At 47.2% G+C, this 26,396-nt stretch overlaps 1 protein-coding gene across 7 annotated transcripts in view; it reads right to left on the bottom strand.

The window, feature by feature from the left end:
- LOC110504468 (catenin (cadherin-associated protein), alpha 1) overlaps positions 1-26,396 on the bottom strand; it is a 224,062-nt gene that overhangs the window by 68,105 nt on the left and 129,561 nt on the right. For all 7 annotated transcript variants that reach the window (XM_090220082.1, XM_090220085.1, XM_090220079.1 and 4 more), the window contains exons 11-14: positions 6,581-6,673; positions 5,561-5,717; positions 3,180-3,380; positions 432-583 (exon numbers count right to left, since the gene is read on the bottom strand). In XM_090220082.1, coding sequence (XP_090076208.1) covers positions 432-583; positions 3,180-3,380; positions 5,561-5,717; positions 6,581-6,673 — 603 coding nt within the window. The remainder of the gene's footprint in view (positions 1-431; positions 584-3,179; positions 3,381-5,560; positions 5,718-6,580; positions 6,674-26,396) is intronic.

The following is a 26,396-nucleotide window of genomic DNA, read 5'->3' as shown; positions in this document are numbered from 1 at the left end:
GACTAACACGAGGAGCTTAGTTCACCTCTCTCCTCATTCACAATGCTGGATTAACGAGGACCAGAGACAAGACTAACACGAGGAGCTTAGTTCACCTCTCTCCTCATTCACAATGCTGGATTAACGAGGACCAGAGACAAGACTAACACGAGGAGCTTAGTTCACCTCTCTCCTCATTCACAATGTTGGATTAACGAGGAGAGTAAAAGGGTACAAATATCTAAATTAAAAACTTCAACCCCCTGTCATGGCCATAGGTGATTGAGACACGAAGACATTTAAGTGAAGGAGAGGCACATCAATAGTGCACGGTCGATGTAGTGTTGGTGTCTTCAGTGTGTACACTCACAAGATCATGACAACAGTGCAGTTAAGGAGAGTTAGGGCTCATTAAATAGTGCACTACGTAGTTGTCTAGCGTGTACACTCACCCTGATCATCAGCACGGCCTTGCGGATGTCGCGGACGCCATCGTAGACCAGACGGGAGGCATCGATGAACTCGTTCTCGTCAACAGGGAGTGTGGGGTTGGCACTCAGAGCCTCGACCGCTGCCTCCACCTGCTCTGTGAACCTGGGCATGACTGGTGGAGGTGGCAGAAAGAAGGGATGAAATATGTCACGCAAACTCACAATGCAGCAGTATCGACTGTACACAGGAAATAAAAGTGAAAATATCAGAAAATCCCATGCTACAGAACGGCACGTCTGACACAACGCAGCTCGAAACCAGCCCCTAGCTAACAGGCTACCCAGCCCCGAGCAAACAGGCTACCCAGCCCCTAGCTAACAACAGGCTACCCAGCCCCTAGCTAACAACAGGCTACCCAGCCCCTAGCTAACAACAGGCTACCCAGCCCCGAGCAAACAACAGGCTACCCAGCCCCGAGCAAACAACAGGCTACCCAGCCCCGAGCAAACAACAGGCTACCCAGCCCCGAGCAAACAACAGGCTACCCAGCCCCGAGCAAACAACAGGCTACCCAGCCCCTAGCAAACAACAGGCTACCCAGCCCCTAGCAAACAACAGGCTACCCAGCCCCGAGCAAACAACAGGCTACCCAGCCCCGAGCAAACAGGCTACCCAGCCCCGAGCAAACAGGCTACCCAGCCCCGAGCAAACAACAGGCTACCCAGCCCCGAGCAAACAACAGGCTACCCAGCCCCGAGCAAACAACAGGCTACCCAGCCCCGAGCAAACAACAGGCTACCCAGCCCCGAGCAAACAACAGGCTACCCAGCCCCGAGCAAACAACAGGCTACCCAGCCCCGAGCAAACAACAGGCTACCCAGCCCCGAGCAAACAACAGGCTACCCAGCCCCGAGCAAACAACCGGCTACCCACCCCCGAGCAAACAACCGGCTACCCACCCCCGAGCAAACAACCGGCTACCCAGCCCCGAGCAAACAACCGGCTACCCAGCCCCGAGCAAACAACAGGCTACCCAGCCCCGAGCAAACAGGCTACCCAGCCCCGAGCAAACAGGCTACCCAGCCCCGAGCAAACAACAGGCTACCCAGCCCCGAGCAAACAACAGGCTACCCAGCCCCGAGCAAACAACAGGCTACCCAGCCCCGAGCAAACAACAGGCTACCCAGCCCCGAGCAAACAACAGGCTACCCAGCCCCGAGCAAACAACAGGCTACCCAGCCCCGAGCAAACAACAGGCTACCCAGCCCCGAGCAAACAACAGGCTACCCAGCCCCGAGCAAACAACAGGCTACCGAGCCCCTAGCTAACAGGCTACCCAGCCCCTAGCTAACAGGCTACCCAGCCCCTAGCTAACAGGCTACCGAGCCCCTAGCTAACAGGCTACCCAGCCCCTAGCTAACAGGCTACCCAGCCCCTAGCTAACAGGCTACCCAGCCCCTAGCTAACAGGCTACCCAGCCCCTAGCTAACAGGCTACCCAGCCCCTAGCTAACACTTAATCTAGGCCAAGGACGAGACTGGAGTTTTTCCTTATTGTAGGCTACAGCTTTCACCACTTTTAGTCTTTGGTTGTTCACAACACTACTCACAATGTTAAGTACATGGCCTCACATGTGAATCCTTAAAGAGATGGGTGTGGCTAAAGTCTAAGAGGGTGTGAACTATGCTGAATGGATGTAGACAAAGAAGAGCTCTCCAGTACCAAACTTTCAAAGGCTATTTCTCAAAAGTGAGGTTACAAGTTGATCAACTTCCAAAGCGGAATTACTTTCCCCATTGTTTCCTCAACTACAGTGTATGACATACCATTTTGTAGCTCTCCGTCTCTGCTTTCAACCAACGTGTTTCTACATAAGACTGAATCAAGGATGTCAAGTCACATCTAGGGAAGAGGGTGCCGCGTGTGTGTGTGCAGGGAGCTAATTTGTAGCCACGGTGCCTCTGTTCCCAGCCCCCCCCCCCCCCCCCCCCCCCCCTCTCTAATCCACCATTTGATACAGACCCCAAGGTGACAGACCATCAAAGGGTTACATAAAACCCGATACATACACACTTCAAGAGGCCTCCACAATTACAATGAATATCAATGACATTCTTTCTTTAGATCACAGCCAGCTAAACTGACTTGCCAATAAATAAACAAAGACTGTCAGTTGCCTTTTAATCCTGGGAGAGAAAAACAAAACAAAGCAGATTGGCCATTGAATAGTTAATGGCCTAGCTAGCTGTAGTGATTATAGAACACTTTATGGACACGGTGCCCGTCAATACACTTACTACCTGACAGCAGAGTACATAGAATTAAAAAGATGGTATTAAGAGAGGGACACACGATGGGAGACGGGGATGATGGGAAGTTGTGAGAGGGGGGAGGGATCAGAGAATGGGAAGGGGGGGGGGGGGGGGGGCAAGGTAAGGAGAGAGCAGGAGAGGAGGTATGGAGCGAGAGAGAGGAGAGAATTGGAGGGAGCAGGGGCTGGCTGTGTTGTGTGATTGAGAAACTCAACCCAGCAGTCAAATCTGTAGTAGTATTAGAAAGTTGGTTTAGCCTGACCCCCCCCCCCCCCCCCCCACCCCTTACCATCTGATACGTGTACCACTGGTATAGACAGAGGGAAAGACAAACCAACAGAGAAAGATATAGAATGACAAACGGCAAAGGTGAGAGATAGTATATCTATGTTAGATGGATAGAAGAGTGATTAAGAAAATAGGAGAGTGTTAATGAAAACGTGATAGATATGTTACCCGTGTTAGTGAGTAGCTTGGTGGCCTCCAGAACCTTCTCTGTGTAGACTCCAGGTTCATAATTGTCCATCTCACACGTGACCACATGGACCACTCTGGCGGCGCGGCCACGGATGGCGCCGGCCGTGCGGTCCAACCCGTCCACATCCTTCTCCTGCAGCGCTATCACACACTTGTTCACGTCCTCCAGAATGTGGTTCTCTGGAAGCGAAGATACAAACCAAAGAAAGTGTGGTTAAATACATTTTCAGATATTACACATTTCTAATTTTGACAAAGTCGTTTTCATTTCAAGTTAAAGTATACTGTTAGCTAGCTAGCTAACGTTAGCGGCTAATAATAGATGAGAACTCTTGGTAAATAGTGTGGTCTACAGCTTATCATAAGGTACTCTACCTCAGGCAAGCAATACCTCAAGACTTCTTTAATATTAGATATCCCGCACCAGGAGTTACTGACAAGAGACACACACCCTCGCCTAAAACAGACGTAGCTGCTCTGTCCTGCCGATGCACGGAGAAGCAGGCCAGCTCTATATTATCTGTGTCGTCGTTCAGCCATGTCTTAATCGTAGATCGTCCAGTTTTTTTTCCAATGATTGAAGTTGGCCAATAATACGGAGGGAAGTGGTGGTTTACCTCCGTTGGCCAATAATACGGAGAGTAGTGGTGGTTTACCTCCTCGTTGGCCAATAATACAGAGAGTAGTGGTGGTTTACCTCCTCGTTGGCCAATAATACGGAGAGTAGTGGTGGTTTACCTCCTCGTTGGCCAATAATACGGAGAGTAGTGGTGGTTTACCTCCTCGTTGGCCAATAATACAGAGAGTAGTGGTGGTTTACCTCCTCGTTGGCCAATAATACAGAGAGTAGTGGTGGTTTACCTCCTCGTTGGCCAATAATACAGAGAGTAGTGGTGGTTTACCTCCTCGTTGGCCAATAATACAGAGAGTAGTGGTGGTTAACCTCCTCGTTGGCCAATAATACGGAGAGTAGTGGTGGTTAACCTCCTCGTTGGCCAATAATACGGAGAGTAGTGGTGGTTAACCTCCTCGTTGGCCAATAATACGGAGAGTAGTGGTGGTTAACCTCCTCGTTGGCCAATAATACGGAGAGTAGTGGTGGTGTACCTCCTCGTTGGCCAATAATACGGAGAGTAGTGGTGGTGTACCTCCTCGTTGGCCAATAATACGGAGAGTAGTGGTGGTTTACCTCCTCGTTGGCCAATAATACGGAGAGTAGTGGTGGTTAACCTCCTCGTTGGCCAATAATACGGAGAGTAGTGGTGGTTAACCTCCTCGTTGGCCAATAATACGGAGAGTAGTGGTGGTTAACCTCCTCGTTGGCCAATAATACAGAGAGTAGTGGTGGTTTACCTCCTCGTTGGCCAATAATACGGAGAGTAGTGGTGGTTTACCTCCTCGTTGGCCAATAATACGGAGAGTAGTGGTGGTGTACCTCCTCGTTGGCCAATAATACGGAGAGTAGTGGTGGTGTACCTCCTCGTTGGCCAATAATACAGAGAGTAGTGGTGGTTTACCTCCTCGTTGGCCAATAATACGGAGAGTAGTGGTGGTGTACCTCCTCGTTGGCCAATAATACAGAGAGTAGTGGTGGTGTACCTCCTCGTTGGCCAATAATACGGAGAGTAGTGGTGGTGTACCTCCTCGTTGGCCAATAATACGGAGAGTAGTGGTGGTGTACCTCCTCGTTGGCCAATAATACGGAGAGTAGTGGTGGTGTACCTCCTCGTTGGCCAATAATACGGAGAGTAGTGGTGGTTTACCTCCTCGTTGGCCAATAATACGGAGAGTAGTGGTGGTTTACCTCCTCGTTGGCCAATAATACGGAGAGTAGTGGTGGTTAACCTCCTCGTTGGCCAATAATACAGAGAGTAGTGGTGGTTAACCTCCTCGTTGGCCAATAATACAGAGAGTAGTGGTGGTTTACCTCCTCGTTGGCCAATAATACAGAGAGTAGTGGTGGTTTGCCTTCTTACAAGGCACCCCACCCTCCTCCCCCTTTTTCTCCATCTCTTCTTTACGCGGATGACGTGGTTTTGGGCCTTGTCTCGACAAAACAGTATATTCCTTTGCGTCGGACTCATTAAAGAAAAACATATTTTGTCCAGTTCGAGGTGAGTAGTCGCTGTTCTGATGTCTAGAAGCTCTTTTCGGTCATGAGAGACTGGAGCAGAAACATTACGTGCAAAATGAGTTACAAACCATGCGAAAACACTCATTTTGTACATAATGTTTCTGCTACCGTCTCTTATGACCGAAAAACAGTTGGTCAGGAGCACGTAAACCAGCATCCAGCCTCATTACTTATATAAAATGAGATGAACCCTGGAAAGAAAAGCTCCGCCCCCCTTCCTACTCACCGGACACACAGAGGAAGTCGTCAATGCTGGTGATGTCGTCGACGGCGTCAGTGAGGACGCGGACCTGTTTCTCCCAGGACTCTTTGAAGAGGTCCATGTTGTCCTGAGCAACCTTACTGTTGGGCTTGGCAGCTAGAGCCAGAGCCGCATTAATCACCTGTTACAGAGCATTCACACACCAGTTACCAGATTAGTAGATTAGTTACTACAGCAGCTAGATTAGCATAAGGAGTTACTACAGAAGGTAGATTAGCATAAGGGATGTGTAATGTATCTAAAGACCAGATCAGTCTCTCAGACCAGCAAACTCACAGATCCCCCCCCCCCCCCCAACATACAAACACTTGGAGGTTGGACGAGGAAGTGAAGCTGTCAGGATATGGGGCTGGAGGAGGGATGAGGAAGTGAAGCTGTCAGGATATGGGGCTGGAGGAGGGATGAGGAAGTGAAGCTGTCAGGATATGGGGCTGGAGGAGGGATGAGGAAGTGAAGCTGTCAGGATATGGGGCTGGAGGAGGGATGAGGAAGTGAAGCTGTCAGGATATGGGGCTGGAGGAGGGATGAGGAAGTGAAGCTGTCAGGATATGGGGCTGGAGGAGGGATGAGGAAGTGAAGCTGTCAGGATATGGGGCTGGAGGCTGGATGAGGAAGTGAAGCTGGATGAGGCAGTAAAGACGGCAGGTTATATGGGAAGGGGGAGGGGTTTAGGAATGGGGGGCTGGAGGTGAGAAGTGTTGGCATCTTGGCATGACTATGGAGCTGGGGGTTGGGGATGAGCTGAGAGGCAATGAAGGTGGGGAGAGAGGAGGGAAGGAGAGCTGGGGATGAACTGAGAGGCAATGAAGGTGGGGAGAAGGGAAAGGAAGGAGAGCTGGCCAGAGGAAGGAGAGCTGGCCAGAGGAAGGAGAGCTGGCCAGAGGAAGGAGAGCTGGCCAGAGAGAGGAGAGCTGGCGAGAGAGAGGAGAGCTGGCGAGAGAGAAGAGAGCTGGCGAGAGAGAGGGTAGAGAGACCGGCAGGTACCTGGGGGCAGAGTGTCTCCAGCTGGGAAGCGGCCATACGGACCAGCTTGACTCCCTCCTCATTATTAGAGATGGAGCAGGCCAGGTTGGCCACCTAGACAAACAAACAAACACAGGAACAGTCAGACTCACACCTCCATACAAACTGCACAGCATTGTAGTCTCAAACATAATGTTTCACTGTCACCATCTCAGAGAGGAGCGAGATGAGACAGTCAGGTTCTGATTATATACAGTACACAGCATGGGAGTGTACCACACGTAGTAAACTGAAACACTGAAACAGTCAGACTCACACCTACATACACAGCATGGTCAGTGTACCACACGTACATACACAGCATGGGAGTGTACCACACGTAGTAAACTGAAACACCGAAACAGTCAGACTCACACCTACACACACAGCATGGTCAGTGTTTACCCTAGATTAATTTAGCAGTGGAATCACTGATGACACTCAATTTTGTTTTACAAAGAATACTGAACAGACCCCTTATTCAGACCCCTTACTCAGACCCCTTATTCAGACCCCTTGTCCATCCACGTTACAGCCTTATTCTAAAATGTATTAAATTAAATAAAAATCCTCAATCTACACAAAATACCCAATAATTAAAAAAAATATATATTTAAAAAAAACTGAAATAGCTTATTTTCATAAGTATTCAGACCCTTTGCTTATGAGAATCGAAAATGAGCTCACGCGCATCTTGTTTCCTTCCATTAACCATCCTTGAGATATTTCTACAACTTGGGAGTCCACCTTTGGTAAATTCAATTGATTGGACATGACTTGGAAAGGCACACACCTGTCTATATAAGGTCCCACAGTTGACAGTGCATGTCAGAGTAAAAAACAAGCCATGAGGTCAAAGGAAGAGAGCTCCAAGACTGTCGTGGCACAGATCTGGGGAAGGGTACCAAAACATTTCTGCATCATTGATGTTCCCCAAGAACACAGTGGCCTCCATCATTCTTAAATAGAAGAAGTTTGAAACAACCAAGGCTCTTCCTAAAGCTGTCCGCCCGGCCAAACTGAGCAATCAGGGGAGAAGGGCCTTGGTCAGGGAGGTGACCAAGAACCCGATGGTCACTCTGAAACATCTCCTGAGTTCCTCTGTGGCGATGGGAGAACATTTCAGAATGACAACCATCTCTGCAGCACTCCACCAATCAGGTCTTTGTGGTAGAGTGGCCAGTCGGTAGCCATTTCTCAGTAAAAGGCACGACAGCCCACTTGGAGTCTGCCGAAATCACCTAAAGGACCATAAGAAACCAGATTCTCTGGTTTGATGAAACCAAGATTGAACTCTTTGGCCTGAATGCCAAGCGTCATTTCTGGAGGAAACTACAGTGAAGCATGGTGGTGGCAGCATCATGTTGTGGGGATGTTTTTCAGCGGCACGAACTGGGAGACTAGTCAGGATCAAGGGATAGATGAACGGCGCAAAGTAAAGAGAGATCCTTGATGAAAACCTGCTCCAGAGCCCTCAGGACTTTCAGACAGGGGTGAAGGATCACCTTCCAACAGGACAACTACCCTAAGCAATAGGAAAACACAGGAGTGGCTTCGGGATAAGTCTCGGAATGTCCTTGAATGGGCCAGCCAGAATCCGCACTTGAACATATCTGGCGAGACCTATTTAACATTTTAGACGTGGAAAAAGTAATGGGGTCTGAATACTTTCCCAAAGCACTATATAAAAGGGGTCCGCAGGGTAGCCTAGTGGTTAGAGGCAGGGAGCCTAGTGGTTAGAGGCAGGTAGCCTAGTGGTTAGAGTGTTGGACTAGTAACCGAAAGGTTGCAAGTTCATATCCCCGAGCTGACAAGGTACAAATCTGTCATTCTGCCCCTGAACAGATTCATGCAGGGATGTAACGTTATGAGTTGGCATTGCTGTTCATTGTATAGCTAGCTAGCTACATCTCTAAACAAAAGATTCCACTGTGCAAGTAAATTCTCAATAGAATGTTTATGATGTCACTGCAACAACTGTCGATAGATGCAGCTGTTAAATTCGCTCTGGCGATCTACTCCGATTTCAGAGCACTCTCGTCTGAATGCGCAGAATAACTGATGAACTTACGAACACTCAACACCTGTTGAATATGGTTGGTGTCAAACATTTGCAAAAAAAAAAAAAAGCGTAATTACATTGTAATTACATTGTTGTAAGCGGCACAGTTACTCTGGATAACATGAAAACAGCCTAATCAGCTCTGCAAGGGCGAGTAAAATGGATAGAGCGAATTGTTCTCTCATTTGTGTCTGGACATAGCTAGCAAGCTAGCCAACGGTAGCTAATTAGCTTGGGTGCTGCTGTTAGGTCAGAAAGCTCTGATCAACCTTACTTTTTGGCCAGAGCGTCCAGTACGCTCTCTGGACATGCCGAGCGCGAAACACTCAATTTACTTAAGGCCAATCGGACTACAAAGATTTGTTGTGAATACTTGAAGAGATGGGTAGGGCTAAAGCTTAAGAGGGTGTGAACGATGCTGTATGGGTGTAGACAAAGAAGAGCTCACTAGTAGGTACCAAAACATTCAAGGGCCATTTTCTTAAAAGTGAGGTTACAAGTTTATCAACTTTCAAAGCAGAATTACTTTCCCAGTGTTCCTCAACCGCAGTGTATGATATACAATTTTCTTGAATCTCTACTTTTATCCAATGTAAAAAAATATGTTTTTTTTTTTTTTGCTACATAAGACCGAATCAAGCAGGTCGGTCAAATTAAGACAAGGTAGACCTGAAAAAAATAAACAGGGGTTTGTCTGCCCTAAAGCATCGTGGGGGGAACAGATTCTCTGGCTGTTAGCTTGGATAAGAGAAAAGGATAACCTGCATTCTAAGTACACCAACCTTGATGTAACACAGGCAAACCAAATCTTAGTTTTAATTCCTCCTATAGCAAAGCTGTCCATGAGTCAGGCAGTATTGAACTGTCCCAATACAACGGACAGACGTTAAGCTCAACTCCGCAGCCCATGGGATACTGGACACTTGCAAGGTGTAGGAGATCAGGGAGGCAGTCTGGCCACCCTTCATCTATCTGTGAAGAGCTGATGTCAAAACAGCTTTTCCCCGCTTGAGCCCCGGGAGTCAGCACGGATCCTGGATGTATACCAACAGGCAACCCAGTGGCACCCTCCCCTATGGCGACTACAGTTCAGCAGGTCACGCCCCCATCCGATTCCACCACGACCACCATCATTGTGGAAAGCTCGATGGTGAGAGGTTTTAGCAAGCCTGCGATCTGTGGACCGACCAAGGTCCACTGTAACCCAGGAGTCCGTGTCCATGACTTCACCTCCCCCCTGCCCATGATTCTGGCAAACTACTCCAATATTGACACCATAGTCTCTCACGTAGGGTTTAACAAACTTTTTAGGCGATCTGAGGAATTGAGGGAGGACTACAAAATCCTTGCTAGCACAGGGAAGAGAAGTATCATCTCTGGCCCCCTCTCGTGCTACCAAAGGGGTTCGGAACGTTTCCGTCGACTCTACGTGAAAGGTAGCTGCGTTCCACTTCCTTTCTGAAAACAAAAAGGAATTCTCCGGTTGGAACATTATTGAAGATTTATGTTAAAAACAGCCTAAAGATAGATTCCATACATCATTTGACATGTTTCTACGTACTGTAACGGAACATTTTGGACTTTGTCAGAAACTAGTGAACGCGATTCATGAATGTGGATTACTGGACTGAACGTCATAACAAAAGGAGCTATTTTGACATAAATGGACATTATCGAATAAAACAAACTTATGTGGAACTGGGATTCCTGGGAGTGCATTCTGATGAAGTTCATCAAAGGTAAGTGAATATTTATAATGCTACTCTGACTAATGTTGACAACATGGCGGATATACAGTGGGGCAAAAAAGTATTTGGTCAGCCACCAATTGTGCAAGTTCTCCAACTTAAAAAGATGAGGCCTGTAATTTTCATCATAGGTACACTTCAACTATGACAGACAAAATGAGAAGAAAAAAAAAAATCCAGAAAATCACATTGTAGGATTTTTTATGAAGTTATTTGCAAATTATGGTGGAAAATAAGTATTTGGTCAATAACAAAAGTGTCTCAATACTTTGTTATATACCCTTTGTTGGCAATGACAGAGGTCAAACGTTTTCTGTGTGTGTGGCGGCTCGGCCATGGAGCTCCGAACAAAACAGTTCTTGTGCTGACGTTGCTCCAGAGGCAGTTTGGGAACTCTGAAGTGAGGGTTGTGTTAGGGTTTGTGTTAGCATATAGTTAATATGTCAAATTCAACGTAATATTAGCCAACTAACTAACGATATATATATATATATTATTTAACCTTTTTATTATTATTTTTTTAAACAAGGGAAGTCAGTCAGAACAAGTTCTTATTTACAATGACGGCCTAAGAACAGTGTGTCCTCCGTGAACCGGAAACCGATAAGTGGTCTTTGAGGGGTAGAACGACAGATGTTTACCTTGTCAGGTCGCTGCGAGACAGCTGATATTCTGCTCAAACTCTGTATGGCTCTCCAACCCCTGTTCCTGCAGCTACCCAGTACTTAATATAGGGAAATCAAGTGAAATCTGTTTGGGAACAATCGATAGTGACGTGCTATCATGACAAAACATATTTCGCTACAAAACTGTTGAAAGCCCCTCTCTCTGCACAATGGAGAAAGGGAAATAGGAGAGTGAGGAAGAGATGGACACGCTTGCTGGTGAGATATTCTCTATAGCTAAAAAGGTAACGTTTCACCCAATTTTAATTATGAAAATATAATTACTAGGCTATACTAATTGTAAGCCACTCTGCACAATTAATGAACCGACAGCATCAACTAGAGCTACATGTTCTCTCCCAGACTCATGGATAGGCATGTCGGGGGCGTAGCATAAGGTAACCAGTCCATCCAGTATGCATAATACAGTCCACCCTCAAAAAGGAGATTATTCAAATGTGTTTTACATTTTGGAGGCTAGACCAAAGACATTTTATTTTATTTTATTTTTTATCAGTTTGTGTTTTATATTTTTCTGCCATGCATAATGTGTTAGACTACGTTTTGCATAAGAGTACAATCAGTGTTAAATTCAGTCTTTTTTGTTTAAGGGCTTGAGTTCCGAAGCCTATGAATATGCATGGGCTCTAATATACATATGGGTGTTTTGAACGAATCGTCAACTTAGAAAGCTCTGTCCATTTCGTTTCGTGTTAGGCTTCGAAAACAACACCCACAAGTACCATGTATGTACACTCAGTTTGCCCTTGATGTTAAACTTCTTTCTTCAAATTGATCATCACAGAAAGGTGAGTTTTAAGCACATGATACTGTTTGATGATAAATGTTTGATGTGATTTTTTGAATGAATTTGCATTGATGTCAGTGTTTAGAGGGACAATAGAGCCCTGAGTACCAGGCCCTTAGGACCTGATGGAGGGACAATAGAGCCCTGAGTACCAGGCCATTAGGACCTGATGGAGGGACAATAGAGCCCTGAGTACCAGGCCATTAGGACCTGATGGAGGGACAATAGAGCCGTGAGTACCAGGCCCTTAGGACCTGATGGAGGGACAATAGAGCCCTGAGTACCGGGCCAGTAGGACCTGATGGAGGGACAATAGAGCCCTGAGTACCAGGCCATTAGGACCTGATGGAGGGACAATAGAGCCCTGAGTACCAGGCCCTTAGGACCTGATGGAGGGACAATAGAGCCCTGAGTACCAGGCCATTAGGACCTGATGGAGGGACAATAGAGCCCTGAGTACCAGGCCATTAGGACCTGATGGAGGGACAATAGAGCCCTGAGTACCAGGCCATTAGGACCTGATGGAGGGACAATAGAGCCCTGAGTACCAGGCCATTAGCTCTGGTGAACATTCCTGCAGTCAACATGCCATTTGTACACTCCCTCAAAACTTGAGACATCTGTGGCATTGTGTTGTGTGACTAAACTACACATTTTAGAGTGGCCTCATCTCTAGCACAAGGTGCACCTGTGTAATGATCATGCTGTTTGGCATATCAAGAAGCTGATTAAACAGCATGATCATTACACAGGTGCACCTTGTGCTAGAGATGAGGCCACTCTAAAATGTGTAGTTTAGTCACACAACACAATGCCACAGATGTCTCAAGTTTTGAGGGAGTGTACAAATGGCATGTTGACATCTGTCAAAGGAGAAATGCTCACTAACAGGGATGTGCAACAAATTTGTGCACAAAATTAAATACTTTTTTTTTCTCGTGTGTATGGGATCTTTTATTTCAGCTAATCAAACATAGGACCAACACTTTACATGTTGCATTTATTGAATTGTTTCAGTGTACATTTAAAAATGCTCCTGAAGTTAAACTACATCTCTGATTATAAAATGAGTCATTATACACAGCGAGAGGTGATGAGTCATTACGACGTTCTGCAGACACTCGCATGTAATTAAATAGATCATTATCTCTATGGTTACTGAGCATGCTACTGTCTGGTTGCCTTGGTGACTGGTCTCCTGGGTGACTGGTCGCCTGGCTGTACTGCTGACGAGTAACACCTACACTGTCCCTGCCTGGCCTATTGAGGTGGCAGGCAGTCAGGGACAAGGAGTCTAGCTGGCACACTGGATGTGTTCTGTGGTACAGGTGAACTACGGTACTCTGCCAGTGTGGCAAGTGTAGGGCTGTCAACTGCCTTTAATATATCTCCTCTTTTTTTACCTAAAGGGATACATTGTCGTGATGCAAAATTCCGTGAACTTTCAATAAATTCCCTGGTTTCCAGAAATCCTGTTTGGAGGATTCCAGATTCCTGTTTGGAGGATTCCAGATTCCTGTTTGGAGGATTCCAGATTCCTGTTTGGAGGATTCCAGATTCCTGTATATTCCCTCCTGATTACAGGAAACTTCCCACCGGGATTTCTGGAAGACCAGGGAATTTACTGAAAGTTCCCGGGTATTTTTCAACCCTAGAACAGGGTAAAGAAATCACAAGGTGACAAATCACAGCTCTATTCCCTCTGGAGCTTAAAGGGATACATTGGGATTTTGGCAAATGAGGCCCTTTATTGACTTCCCCAAAATCAGATGAACTTGTTGTGTGTCCCCAACTAGCGTTAGCATAATGAATGGAGGTCTATGGTACTGTAATTGCTAGCAGATACCCATCCAATCATTATGCCTGTAACTTCATACTGGACACAGACAAAAAACAAAAAATAAAAAACGTGAACACACACACACACACCTAAAGGTTGGAGCGTTGGGACAGTAACCCAAAAGGTTGCTAGTTCGAATCCCACATTGATCTGCCCTGGAGCAAGGCACTTAACTCTACTTGCTACAGGATTGTCGTAAATATTGGCTCCCCCTGGCCGTGATGCGCCTCTCCAAGGTTGTCTCAGGGGGAGTTGGGATATGCTAAAAAATACATGACTATTTTACACCTCACACACACACACACACACACGTGCACCTTGTACATGCAGTGAAACACGATAAATATAAGCACCCCTGTATGTATATGATGTGTTTGGGATTGCTAGCTACCATTAGCTGGTAGTTGCTGGCATGATTATAGAGAGGAGAGAAACCAGTGCCTATTTAATCCACCCTCGTCCATCCACAGAGCCATTCAAACATTCACTGAGCAATTGTCTATTTGTCTTTCATGTCTAAATAGAGACAGGAGAGGAGAGTTCAAATTGGATTCAGAGCATAAGTACCTCGAGGCAGTGAAGGAAGCAGCATATCTCCCCCTGCCTGTTAAACTCTCCCCAGTCTCCCCCTGCCTGTTAAACTCTCCCCAGTCTCCCCCTGCCTGTTAAACTCTCCCCAGTCTCCCCCTGCCTGTTAAACTCTCCCCAGTCTCCCCCTGCCTACTAAACTCTCCCCAGTCTCCCCCTGCCTGCTAAACTCTCCACAGTCTCCCCCTGCCTGCTAAACTCTCCCCAGTCTCCCCCTGCCTGTTAAACTCTCCCCAGTCTCCCCCTGCCTGCTAAACTCTCCCCAGTCTCCCCCTGCCTGCTAAACTCTCCCCAGTCTCCCCCTGCCTGCTAAACTCTCCCCAGTCTCCCCCTCTCCCCCTGCCTGCTAAACTCTCACCAGTCTCCCCCTGCCTGCTAAACTCTCCCCAGTCTCCCCCTCTCTCCCTGCCTACTAAACCCTCCCCAGTCTCCCCCAGCCTACTAAACTCTCCCCAGTCTCCCCCTCTCTCCCCTGCCTACGAAACCCTCCCCCTCTCTCCCTGCCTACTAAACCCTCAACCCTCTCTCCCTGCCTACTAAACCCTCCCCAGTCTCCCCCTGCCTACTAAACCCTCCCCAGTCTCCCCCTGCCTACTAAACCCTCCCCAGTCTCCCCCTGCCTACTAAACCCTCCCCAGTCTCCCCCTGCCCACTAAACCCTCCCCAGTCTCCCCCTGCCTACTAAACCCTCCCCAGTCTCCCCCTGCCTAGTAAACCCTCCCCAGTCTCTCCCTGCCTAGTAAACCCTCCCCAGTCTCTCCCTGCCTAGTAAACCCTCCCCAGTCTCTCCCTGCCTAGTAAACCCTCCCCAGTCTCTCCCTGCCTAGTAAACCCTCCCCAGTGTCTCCCTGCCTAGTAAACCCTCCCCAGTCTCTCCCTGCCTAGTAAACCCTCCCCAGTCTCTCCCTGCCTAGTAAACCCTCCCCAGTCTCTCCCTGCCTAGTAAACCCTCCCCAGTCTCCCTGCCTACTAAACTCCCCCCAGTCTCCCCCTCTCCCCCTGCCTGCTAAACTCTCACCAGTCTCCCCCTGCCTGCTAAACTCTCCCCAGTCTCCCCCTCTCTCCCTGCCTACTAAACTCTCCCCAGTCTCCCCCTCTCCCCCTGCCTGCTAAACTCTCCCCAGTCTCCCCATGCATGCTAAACTCTCCCCAGTCTCCGACTGCCTGCTAAACTCTCCCCAGTCTCCCCCTGCCTGCTAAACTCTCCCCAGTCTCCCCCTGCCTGCTAAACTCTCCCCAGTCTCCCCCTGCCTGCTAAACTCTCCCCAGTCTCCCCCTCTCTCCCTGCCTACTAAACCCTCCCCAGTCTCTCCCTGCCTGCTAAACCCTCCCCAGTCTCTCCCTGCCTACTAAACCCTCCCCAGTCTCTCCCTGCCTACTAAACCCTCCCCAGTCTCCCCCTGCCTGCAAAACTCTCCCCAGTCTCCCCCTCTCTCCCTGCCTACTAAACCCTCCCCAGTCTCTCCCTGCCTGCTAAACCCTCCCCAGTCTCTCCCTGCCTACTAAACCCTCCCCAGTCTCCCCCAGCCTACTAAACCCTCCCCAGTCTCCCCAGCCTACTAAACTCTCCCCAGTCAGCCCCTACCTACTAAACCCTCCCCAGTCTCCCCCTCTCTCCCCTGCCTACGAAACCCTCCCCAGTCTCTCCTGCCTATTAAACCCTCCCCAGTCTCTCCTGCCTACTAAACCCTCCCCAGTCTCTCCTGCCTACTAAACTCCCTGCCTACTAACCCCCCCCCTCTCTCCCTGCCTACTAAACCCTCCCCCTCTCTCCCTGCCTACTAAACCCTCCCCCTCTCTCCCTGCCTACTAAACCCTCCCCCTCTCTCTCTGCCTACTAAACCCTCCCCCTCTCTCCCTGCCTACTAAACCCTCCCCCTCTCTCTCTGCCTACTAAACCCTCCCCCTCTCTCCTGCCTACTAAACCCTCCCCAGTCTCCCCCTGCCTACTAAACTCTCCCCAGTCTCCCCCTGCCTGCTAAACTCTCCCCAGTCTCCCCCTGCCTGCTAAACTCTCCCCAGTCTCCCCCTGCCTGTTAAACTCTCCCCAGTCTCCCCCTCTCTCCCTGCCTACTAAACCCTCCCCAGTCTCCCCCAGCCTACTAAACTCTCCCCAGTCTCCCCCTCTCTCCCCTGCCTACGAAACCCTCCCCCTCTCTCCCTGCCTACTAAACCCTCCCCCTCTCTCCCTGCCTACTAAACCCTCCCCAGTCTCCCCCTGCCTACTAAACCCTCCCCAGTCTCCCCCTGCCTACTAAACCCTCCCCAGTCTCCCCCTGCCTACTAAACCCTCCCCAGTCTCCCCCGCTCTCCCTGCCTAGTAAACCCTCCCCAGTCTCTCCCTGCCTACTAAACCCTCCCCAGTCTCCCCCTGCCCACTAAACCCTCCCCAGTCTCCCCCTGCCTACTAAACCCTCCCCAGTCTCTCCCTGCCTAGTAAACCCTCCCCAGTCTCTCCCTGCCTAGTAAACCCTCCCCAGTCTCCCTGCCTAGTAAACCCTCCCCAGTCTCTCCCTGCCTAGTAAACCCTCCCCAGTCTCTCCCTGCCTAGTAAACCCTCCCCAGTCTCTCCCTGCCTAGTAAACCCTCCCCAGTCTCTCCCTGCCTAGTAAACCCTCCCCAGTCTCTCCCTGCCTACTAAACCCTCCCCAGTCTCCCTGTCTACTAAACCCTACCCAGTCTCCCCCGCTCTCCCTGCCTAGTAAACCCTCCCCAGTCTCCCCCTGCCTACTAAACCCTCCCCAGTCTCCCCAGTCTCCCTGCCTAGTAAACCCTCCCCAGTCTCCCCAGTCTCTCCCTGCCTAGTAAACCCTCCCCAGTCTCCCCAGTCTCTCCCTGCCTAGTAAACCCTCCCCAGTCTCCCCAGTCTCTCCCTGCCTACTAAACCCTCCCCAGTCTCCCCCTGCCTACTAAACCCTCCCCAGTCTCTCCCTGCCTACTAAACCCTCCCCAGTCTCCCCAGTCTCTCCCTGCCTAGTAAACCCTCCCCAGTCTCTCCCTGCCTAGTAAACCCTCCCCAGTCTCTCCCTGCCTACTAAACCCTCCCCAGTCTCTCCCTGCCTAGTAAACCCTCCCCAGTCTCCCCCGCTCTCCCTGCCTAGTAAACCTTTGAGAAGATGGTCTAGAGGCAGCAGAAACAATAAGTTTCCCTTTCTGCATCTAATCTACAGCTATACTACCAAAAGTATGTGGACACCTGCTCATCCAACATCTCATTCCAAAAACATGGGCATTAATATGGAGCTGGACCCCCTTTGCTGCTATAAACAGCCTCCACTCTTCTGGGAAGACGTTCCACTAGATGTTGGAACATTGCTGAGTTCATTCGGCCACAAGAGCTTTAGTATGATCGGGCATTGATGTTGGGCGATAAGGACTGGCTCGCAGTCGTTGTTCGAATTCATCCGAAAGGTTCGATGGGGTTAAAGTCAGGGCTCTGTGCAGGCAAGTCAAGTTCTTCCTCACCGACCTCAAACCATTTCTGTATGGACTGTGCTTTGTGCATTGGGGGCATTGCCAATCTGAAACAAGGGCCTTCACCAAAATGTTGCCATGAAGTTGGAAGCACAGAAAAGTCTAGAATGTCATTGTATTCTGTAGTGTTAAGATTTCCCTTGAAACCTTAAATTCATCCCGGGGCCTAGCCCGAACCATGAAAAGTAGGCCCAGAGCATTATTCCTCCATCGAACTTTACATTCGGCACTATGTATTGGGGCAGGTAGCGTTCTCCTGGCATCCGCCAAACCCAGATTCGTCCGTCAGACTGCCAGATGGTGAAGCGTGATTCATCACTACAGAGAACGCGTTTCCACTGCTCCAGAGTACAAAGTTGGCGAGCTTTACGCCACCACAGCCGACGCTTGGCATTGCACATGGTGATCTTAAGCTTGTGTGCGCGGTTGCTCGGCCATGGAAAATTACAGTTGACCGGGGGCAGCTCTAGCAGGGCAGAAACTAGACGAACGAAGGTGGCATCCTATGACGGTGCCACGTTGAAAGCCACTGAGCTCCTTTGTAAGGCCATTCCACTGCCAATGTTTGTCTATGGAGATGGCATGGATGTGTGCTGAAATAGCCAAATCCACAAATTTTAAGGGGTGTCCACATACTGCTGTGTGTGTGTATATATATATATATATATACATACACACACACACACACACACACACACACACACATATATATAAATACACACAAAATATTTGTCTGTTGTATTTTATAGCGTTGAAATGCCTCATTTCCAAAGCAACAGTATATACACATATATATATATATATATATATATATATATATATATATATATATATATATATATATATATACACATACATACATACATACAGACATACATACACACACTGTTGCTTTGGAAATGAGGCATTTCAACGCTATAAAATAAAATCCAACAGACAAATATTTTGGTTGATTAGATATTGGCAGAGTGCGCTGTAAGATGTGGCTGCCATAGCAGAAGAGCGGCTCCAGAAACATTAGGATGAGAAAAGGTGCATTAACTATTGAAGACCATGTGTAGTACTATCGCTGGTTTACAGTGGAGGCCCAAATGGATCCCTCCTCCCCTGTATAGTGCACCAGTGTTACCGCTGCAGTCAATTTAACTGACGCCGTGACCAGAATAATTTCCGTCACGCCCCTAAAAATATTAAATATTTATTTTGACGAGTAATGAATAGAACATTGACAAGCCTATAGTAGAATAGTTTGTAACGGCTTGTTGTGTATTCTATGCCAGAGAAACATTCCTCTCCGGGTACATCCAAGTTACCAGAACCACAGGGGGGGAAACCGGCATCCAAGTTACCAGAACCAAAGGGGGGGAAACCGGCATCCAAGTTACCAGAACCACAGGGGGGGAAACCGGCATCCAAGTTACCAGAACCACGGGGAGAGAAACCGGCATCCAAGTTACCAGAACCACGGGGAGGGAAACCCGCATCCAAGTTACCAGAACCACAGGGAGGGAAACCCGCATCCAAGTTACCAGAACCACAGGGAGGGAAACCGGCATCCAAGTTACCAGAACCACGGGTAGGAAAACCGGCATCCAAGTTACCAGAACCACAGGGAGGGAAACCGGCATCCATGTTACCAGAACCACAGGGAGGGAAACACGCATCCAAGTTACCAGAAGCACAGGGAGGGAAACCGGCATCCAAGTTACCAGAACCACAGGGAGGGAAACCGGCATCCAAGTTACCAGAACCACAGGGAGGGAAACCGGCATCCAAGTTACCAGAACCAGAGGGAGGGAAACCGGCATCCAAGTTACCAGAACCACGGGGAGGGAAACCGGCATCCAAGTTACCAGAACCACAGGGAGGGAAACACGCATCCAAGTTACCAGAACCACAGGGAGGGAAACCGGCATCCAAGTTACCAGAACCACAGGGAGGGAAACACGTATTCTGACAAGCAGTCAATTCACAACAATCATTGCAACAGAAAACAATGGCATCCAACCCCCCCACCTCTCTCAATCTCCTGTATCAGCATGGTTCAAGCGTCAAGGTGCTTCTGGTTGTGTCATCCCCTAATGCCACTGCTGACAGCGTGAGCCCCTAGGAACCCTGTTCCTCCGGACCCATTTCCCCTGATTCCTCACCGGCTTCCACCCATCTTCTCCTGCTTCAGCGCCCACGGTAGCCCCATGGCCCACAGTGAAATGGCGAGGGTTCGGTCACGGACAATCTATAGGGACAAGTGAGGTTACTTTAAAATGTCACTTGGGGGAACAGATTTCATGTTCTCTCTCTCTCTCTAGGGAGAGATAGAACGCAGGGTTTAAAGCAACAACAAAAATATCCCACGACTGAAACTCGATCTCAAAACGATAGTCTGGGGGGGGGTCAAGTTAACCGCCACTATCATGTAAAAAAAAGTAATGACCATCGTGCTTTTAGGGGAAGAGGATCATTTTGTACACGTATTCATCAATTCCAGTCCCCTTGTTTAGGGGGTCTGAATTATACCACCAATATTTAAAATAAATAAATAAAATAAAATGTAAAAAATGAAATTGTTTATTTATATACCCTTACTATTTGTACATTGTTAAAACACTGTACAGATTAAGTCTGAACATTGTCATAATGTGATGACTCTCCTAGCTGCTGTGAATCAGAATGAAACATTTTGATAGAGATTGACTAATTTAATAAGGTGATAAGATATATATTTTTTAAGGTTATAAGATTATTATTATTTTTTTAAAGCTGTAAAGTATTCAACATCGCGCCGATGCACATCAGCAAATCAGTCTATGGTCGCCAGGGCCGGTTGAATCTGTCCGCTAGTGGCTGGTAAATGAACACTGGGTCAAACTAACAGTATGCTAAATGAAATAGGTAACGGCAACATTAACTGACATACTGAACCAAGGCCTTTCCTCTATTGTGATTGGAGGAATGTGAATAAAGTGAGGCCTGTTTTGGCTGAATTTGTATCCTTTTGGCAAACGGATCCAAATGAACTGAAGGAAATGGCCCGATATGGCTTTCCTTCGTTGTATTCCACCACAGCCAGCTTGTAAAGTCAAAGACGATAACAAGTCGCTGTATAGGGACAATAGCGCATGTACTTTAATTATGATGACAGTGGATGATGATATAACTAGTTATATTGTCATTAGTACTATGTTCTACGCTTTGCTGTTGCCTCTGTATTTATGTCTCAGCAATGTTCCCTCTTAATTATTTTCGGCACTGAACAAAATTTCAGGTCTGCTGAGCACAAGCTTGAATTTTGTGAAAAATTCTGTGCAACTTCCAGCACGTGTGAACACTGAGGATGTACCCTCTTTACGTTACAGCTTTAACAGTGGCCAAATAGGCTACTGTGGTTGTTTAATCATAATGTAGACCTACCTACCAGAGTGACCTACCATCATAAAACAATGCAGAAAAGCATTGAGCAGCTGACTGAGGGTCCACCACTCAACATCCCTCCCTCCCTTTCCTCCACTGACCAAAACAGGACACACAGTCTATCTGATGGGGAGACTCCAGTCACACTGAGTTATGAACAGAGGAAGTCAAAATATTCCTGGATGTTAAAAAAAAGCTGCTAATATATCGCAGGCCAATAGATACACTTTCCTACTCATTCATACTGCTGAAGTGATTGTAGCACTGAGTGGAAATAGGAAGAATTGTAAATTTCATGGCTTTAAAAAAAAAAAAAAAAAGTTTTGACAGTGCCGAGAAAGAACTTAAACTCACTCAAAAACAGCAGCTCTTTGCTGTCATCGTTGACAGTCTCGCTCTAGACATGGCTTTAAACATTTTGAAATCTCACAGTATCAACTTCGCTGTAGTTTTCTTTTATGCCCGTTACGTTACTGCAGAGACTGTCATCCGAGTCATCCGATTGGCCAACGGCAGGCCTGGTTCGTACCTTCAGACACATGAAAATGGTTCAAAACGGCAAAAGTTGGCGTGGCAACTGAATCAGGAGCACCAATCACCAAGAGCCTGGAAATACGGCGGAGACGGCGATCAACCGGCTGGGGACCACTGCTCCAGAAAGTGGAGTGGAGTTTAATCTTGTCGAGTCTCATTGGCTGATATTTCTGTGGCTACTGCACACGCAGCTTAGAGGGAACATTGATCATCAGTACTACATTTCTCCATTTTCTTTTTACTCTGTTCTCTCTTCCCCCCCCCCCCACCCCCTTTCCATTTGTTTTGTGTCTAATTTCTTTGAGAGGATGCTCCTCTCGTGGTCATAAGCCTAAGGCTTATAGGGTTCTTGTCTAGGGGCTTGAGAGGTGGCAGCACTGAAACGGGTCTAATGACGCAGTCTTCATTTCTTACCTGGACCACACCCATCTGCGGTTGAAGGTGTGTTTAGGATGCTGAAGGAGCGTTACGGGTACAGGGGGGGGTGTGGTACGATGGCATCAGGGACAACACCCCCTTTTCTAAGGAAAGGGGGAGGCTTTTCGCAGGACATATATTAAAATGGTACAGCTACACGGATAGATGTCACTCAGAGACTCTGCTGGCATTGGTAAGTATGGATACATTCAGGGTGTCTAAGATGTTGATTATGATGGGAAAAAGACTGTAAACCCCACCCCTCGGCTACCCTGTCCATCCCACCTCTCTCTGTAAACCCCACCCCTCGGCTACCCTGTCCATCCTACTTCTCTCTGTAAACCCCACCCCTCAGCTAGTCTGTCCATCCCACCTCTCTGTAAACCCCACCCCTCAGCTACTCTGTCCATCCCACCTCTCTCTGTATTAAGGCCTATATCATGGTAAGGATAAACAGAACTTCATTATGGTAAGTGGTGAAATAAGTATAGCTAGTTGATAATTGTAATGGCTTAGCAGATTATTTAAAAAAGACTACCTGGCTAAAAGGAATATAATATATTATTGTTTATTAGAAACTCACTATAATTACAGATGAGGTTGTCTGGAAAAAGGATTGGAAGTGAGACATCTCTGTCATGGGCAACAATAAAAAAATATATAGTTTATCAGAATGTGGAAACTGTAGATCCGAAAGGTGGATCATTTTAAAATATGCTATTAGACAAACATATTTGGCTCATTAACCTATAAAATGGTACAAATAATGACGATCCACCTCCTTTGAAATTATACCTATTAATCAATGGAACTCAAAAAAGCAACAGGATATTGTACCTTTTTAAATAGCCCCCAGTGGATCGTAAAGGAAATCCCCCATCATGCACTTGGGGAAATTATCAAGATGGTGGAAACATTAGAACTAGTGGCTACATGTAGGCTGAAAACACGCTTAAATCAAGTGAGCGGACTTGACTACTGTATTGTATCATTAGTCTACTGTATTGTATCATTAGTCTACTGTATTGTATCATTAGTCTACTGTATTGTATCATTCGGCGCCAATAGTAAAATAAGCAAAGCTGTTGGCGGGGGAAGAACGCGGTCGGACCATCAAATAATCAGCATCCACATAACACTGACAGCATTTCCTCGTGGGCGGGGATATTGGACATTTAATCAAAGCCGATTGGTTGACAACTTTTTTTATATATTTTTTTTAAAAACTTGGACAGAAGAATTTCTAAAACAGATTTTTTCCAACATAACATAGGTACAGAAGACCCCCTTATTGTATGGGACACTTTTAAATGTGCCTTTAGAGGCCACGCAATTCAAACCTCATATTTAAACCAATGAATTTCAGTCAAAATAGTTCATGTTAACAAAAGTAATAAGAGGGACTAACAGTACGGCAATACAAACTGTACCATAGAGGAAAATGTAAAAATAAATGGAGGAACTTATTCAAGAAAGATCAAGTATAATGTATTATAAAAAATTAAATGAATTGAAATGTTGAAAAATATACCAAATACTTTGAATCTTCAACATACAACTGCAATATATATATATATATATTTATCTATGATTCACCAAATAAAGCTGTCCTTAAGCATAAGTTCTCTTTAGAGTCTCCTCCATTTCCACAAACTTAACTAAGGAATCTTCCCCTAATAATAATAGTGTAAAATGAACAGTCGTACAGAAAAACTTGTGAGAGAAATTGTAGAGGAACTTCTTGATGCAATGAAAGCCTTTAGGCTAGGGAGAAAAACTACAGGGCTGGATGGCATATTCCAGTTGAGGTATGGGAGTTGGTGGAGTTGTCACATTTGAAGTTCACAAACACATAGAAATGTTTGCTCTATCTAAAATTACACCCAACTGACTGCAGCATTATCACACAAAAAAACAACAACAGAGGAGACAAGTAGAAATGGGGAGACGGTGGGTAACTTGTTTACCCTTTAAGATGGGCAAAAATAAATAGCCACAAATAGAATGTTACACGTGTGGCATACAACCATCTCAGCTCTGCAGATTTTGCTACGAAGAGGATCACTTCATTTTGTATTGCCACCGTGTAGCTTGTTTCTGGTCACAGGATCAGGAAAGGATCAAATAAGTCACATTTATCTAAAATTAGTCCTTCAAAACAGCCCTGTTGGGAGATTTCGATAACTATAGTCAAACAACAAAATAATACTATTTACCATTAACTTAAAATCTGTAGATACGATGTGATTAGACAGGTTCAGAATTTATGTGATACATAAAAGGGCGGTTTACAGAGAGAGGTGGGATGGACAGAGTAGCTAAGGGGTGGGGTTTACAGAGAGAGGTGGGATGGACAGAGTAGCTGAGGGGTGGGGTTTACAGAGAGAGGTGGGATGGACAGAGTAGCTGAGGGGTGGGGTTAACAGAGAGAGGTGGGATGGACAGAGTAGCTGAGGGGTGGGGTTTACAGAGAGAGGTGGGATGGACAGAGTAGCTAAGGGGTGGGGTTTACAGAGAGAGGTGGGATGGACAGAGTAGCTGAGGGGTGGGGTTTACAGAGAGAAGTGGGATGGACAGAGTAGCTGAGGGGTGGGGTTTACAGAGAGAGGTGGGATGGACAGAGTAGCTGAGGGGTGGGGTTAACAGAGAGAGGTGGGATGGACAGAGTAGCTGAGGGGTGGGGTTTACAGAGAGAGGTGGGATGGACAGAGTAGCTAAGGGGTGGGGTTTACAGAGAGAGGTGGGATGGACAGAGTAGCTGAGGGGTGGGGTTTACAGAGAGAAGTGGGATGGACAGAGTAGCTGAGGGGTGGGGTTTACAGAGAGAGGTGGGATGGACAGAGTAGCTGAGGGGTGGGGTTTACAGAGAGAGGTGGGATGGATAGAATCTCTGTAAACCCCACCCCACAGCTAGAGGTGGGATGGACAGAGTAGCTGAGGGGTGGGGTTTACAAAGAGAGGTGGAATGGACAGAGTAGCTGAGGGGTGGGGTTTACAGAGAGAGGTGGGATGGACAGCTGAGGGGTGGGGTTTACAGAGAGAGGTAGGATGGACAGGGTAGCCGAGGGGTGGGGTTTACGGTCTTTCTTTTTACACTCTTCTGGGAAGGCTTTCCACTAGATGTTGGAACATTACTGCTATAACAGCCTCCACTCTTCTGGGAAAGCTTTCCACTAGATGTAGGAACATTGCTGCTATAACAGCCTCCACTCTTCTGGGAAGACTTTCCACTAGATGTAGGAACAGCTCTAGCAGGGCACAATTTTTTTTTGAACTGACTTGTTGGAAAAGTGGCATCCTATGACGGTGCCACGTTGAAAGTTTCAAGTTCTTCAGTATGGGGCCATTCTATTGTCAATGTTTTGTCTATGGAGATTGCATGGCTGTGTGCTCGATTTAATTAAACGTGTCAGCAACAGGTGCGGCTGAAATATCAGAATCCACTCGTTTTTGAAGAGGTGTCCACATACTTTTGTATTTATGAAAATATCAGAATTACTTTAATTTTTGCTATGTAAAACAAAACATGTATGCAGAATTTAACAAAAGAAAAAGCTGGTTTATTTTGTTTATATATTATTTATTATTTATTTATTATTTATTTATATGGTTTATCCAGGTGGATGAGCCAATAGAAACTGTTCATCGCTGACAACTTTTTGAACGTCTATACTTTTGAAACATTTGACTGCAATGTACATTTTGTTTGTTTACTTTATTTAAAATGTATGTTTATCTTGCCAAAGCAAGTATGTTACCCATGCCAAAAAACACCCTTATAATTGAATTGAGAGAGAGCGAGCGAGCGAGCAAGCAGGCATGAGAGAGAACTAATGAGTGAGCGTGAGAAAGAGGGATGGTGGTGGTGGGGGGGGGGGGAGCGTTCAAGAAAGAGGGTGATGCAAAAAAAGGCCCGCTTTAAAAATAAATATATCTGTCTGAATATCACTGTGGTAGTCAGAACACAACCCACCGGTTGGTGGACAGCGGGGGAAAGAGGTAATTTTGTTCCTGTGCCGGTCTCAGTCTGTCAATAAGTTGTAGGTAGATGGAGATCAAACTGTTGAGACAATGAATCCCCGTCCCCTGAGGCACCACTTAACCTTGTCAGGCAGGGGGAGGTTGGGGAAAGCAAGGGAGGCTTAAAGTGGGCTCCGCAGCTGTGACCAGCCATACTGATAAGACAAAGTGTTTGTCTTTCTGTCGTCTGACGACTCAATCCACAACGCCATGGCTGAGGCCCAAATGGCA

Source organism: Oncorhynchus mykiss, chromosome 25 (assembly GCF_057628025.1).
Source record: "Oncorhynchus mykiss isolate SJ-2025 chromosome 25, ASM5762802v1, whole genome shotgun sequence".
In the NCBI taxonomy this organism is placed as follows: Eukaryota; Metazoa; Chordata; class Actinopteri; order Salmoniformes; family Salmonidae; genus Oncorhynchus; species Oncorhynchus mykiss.
The sequence above is the reverse complement of the archived record's forward strand: the minus strand, read 5'-3'. Positions and strand labels throughout refer to the sequence as shown.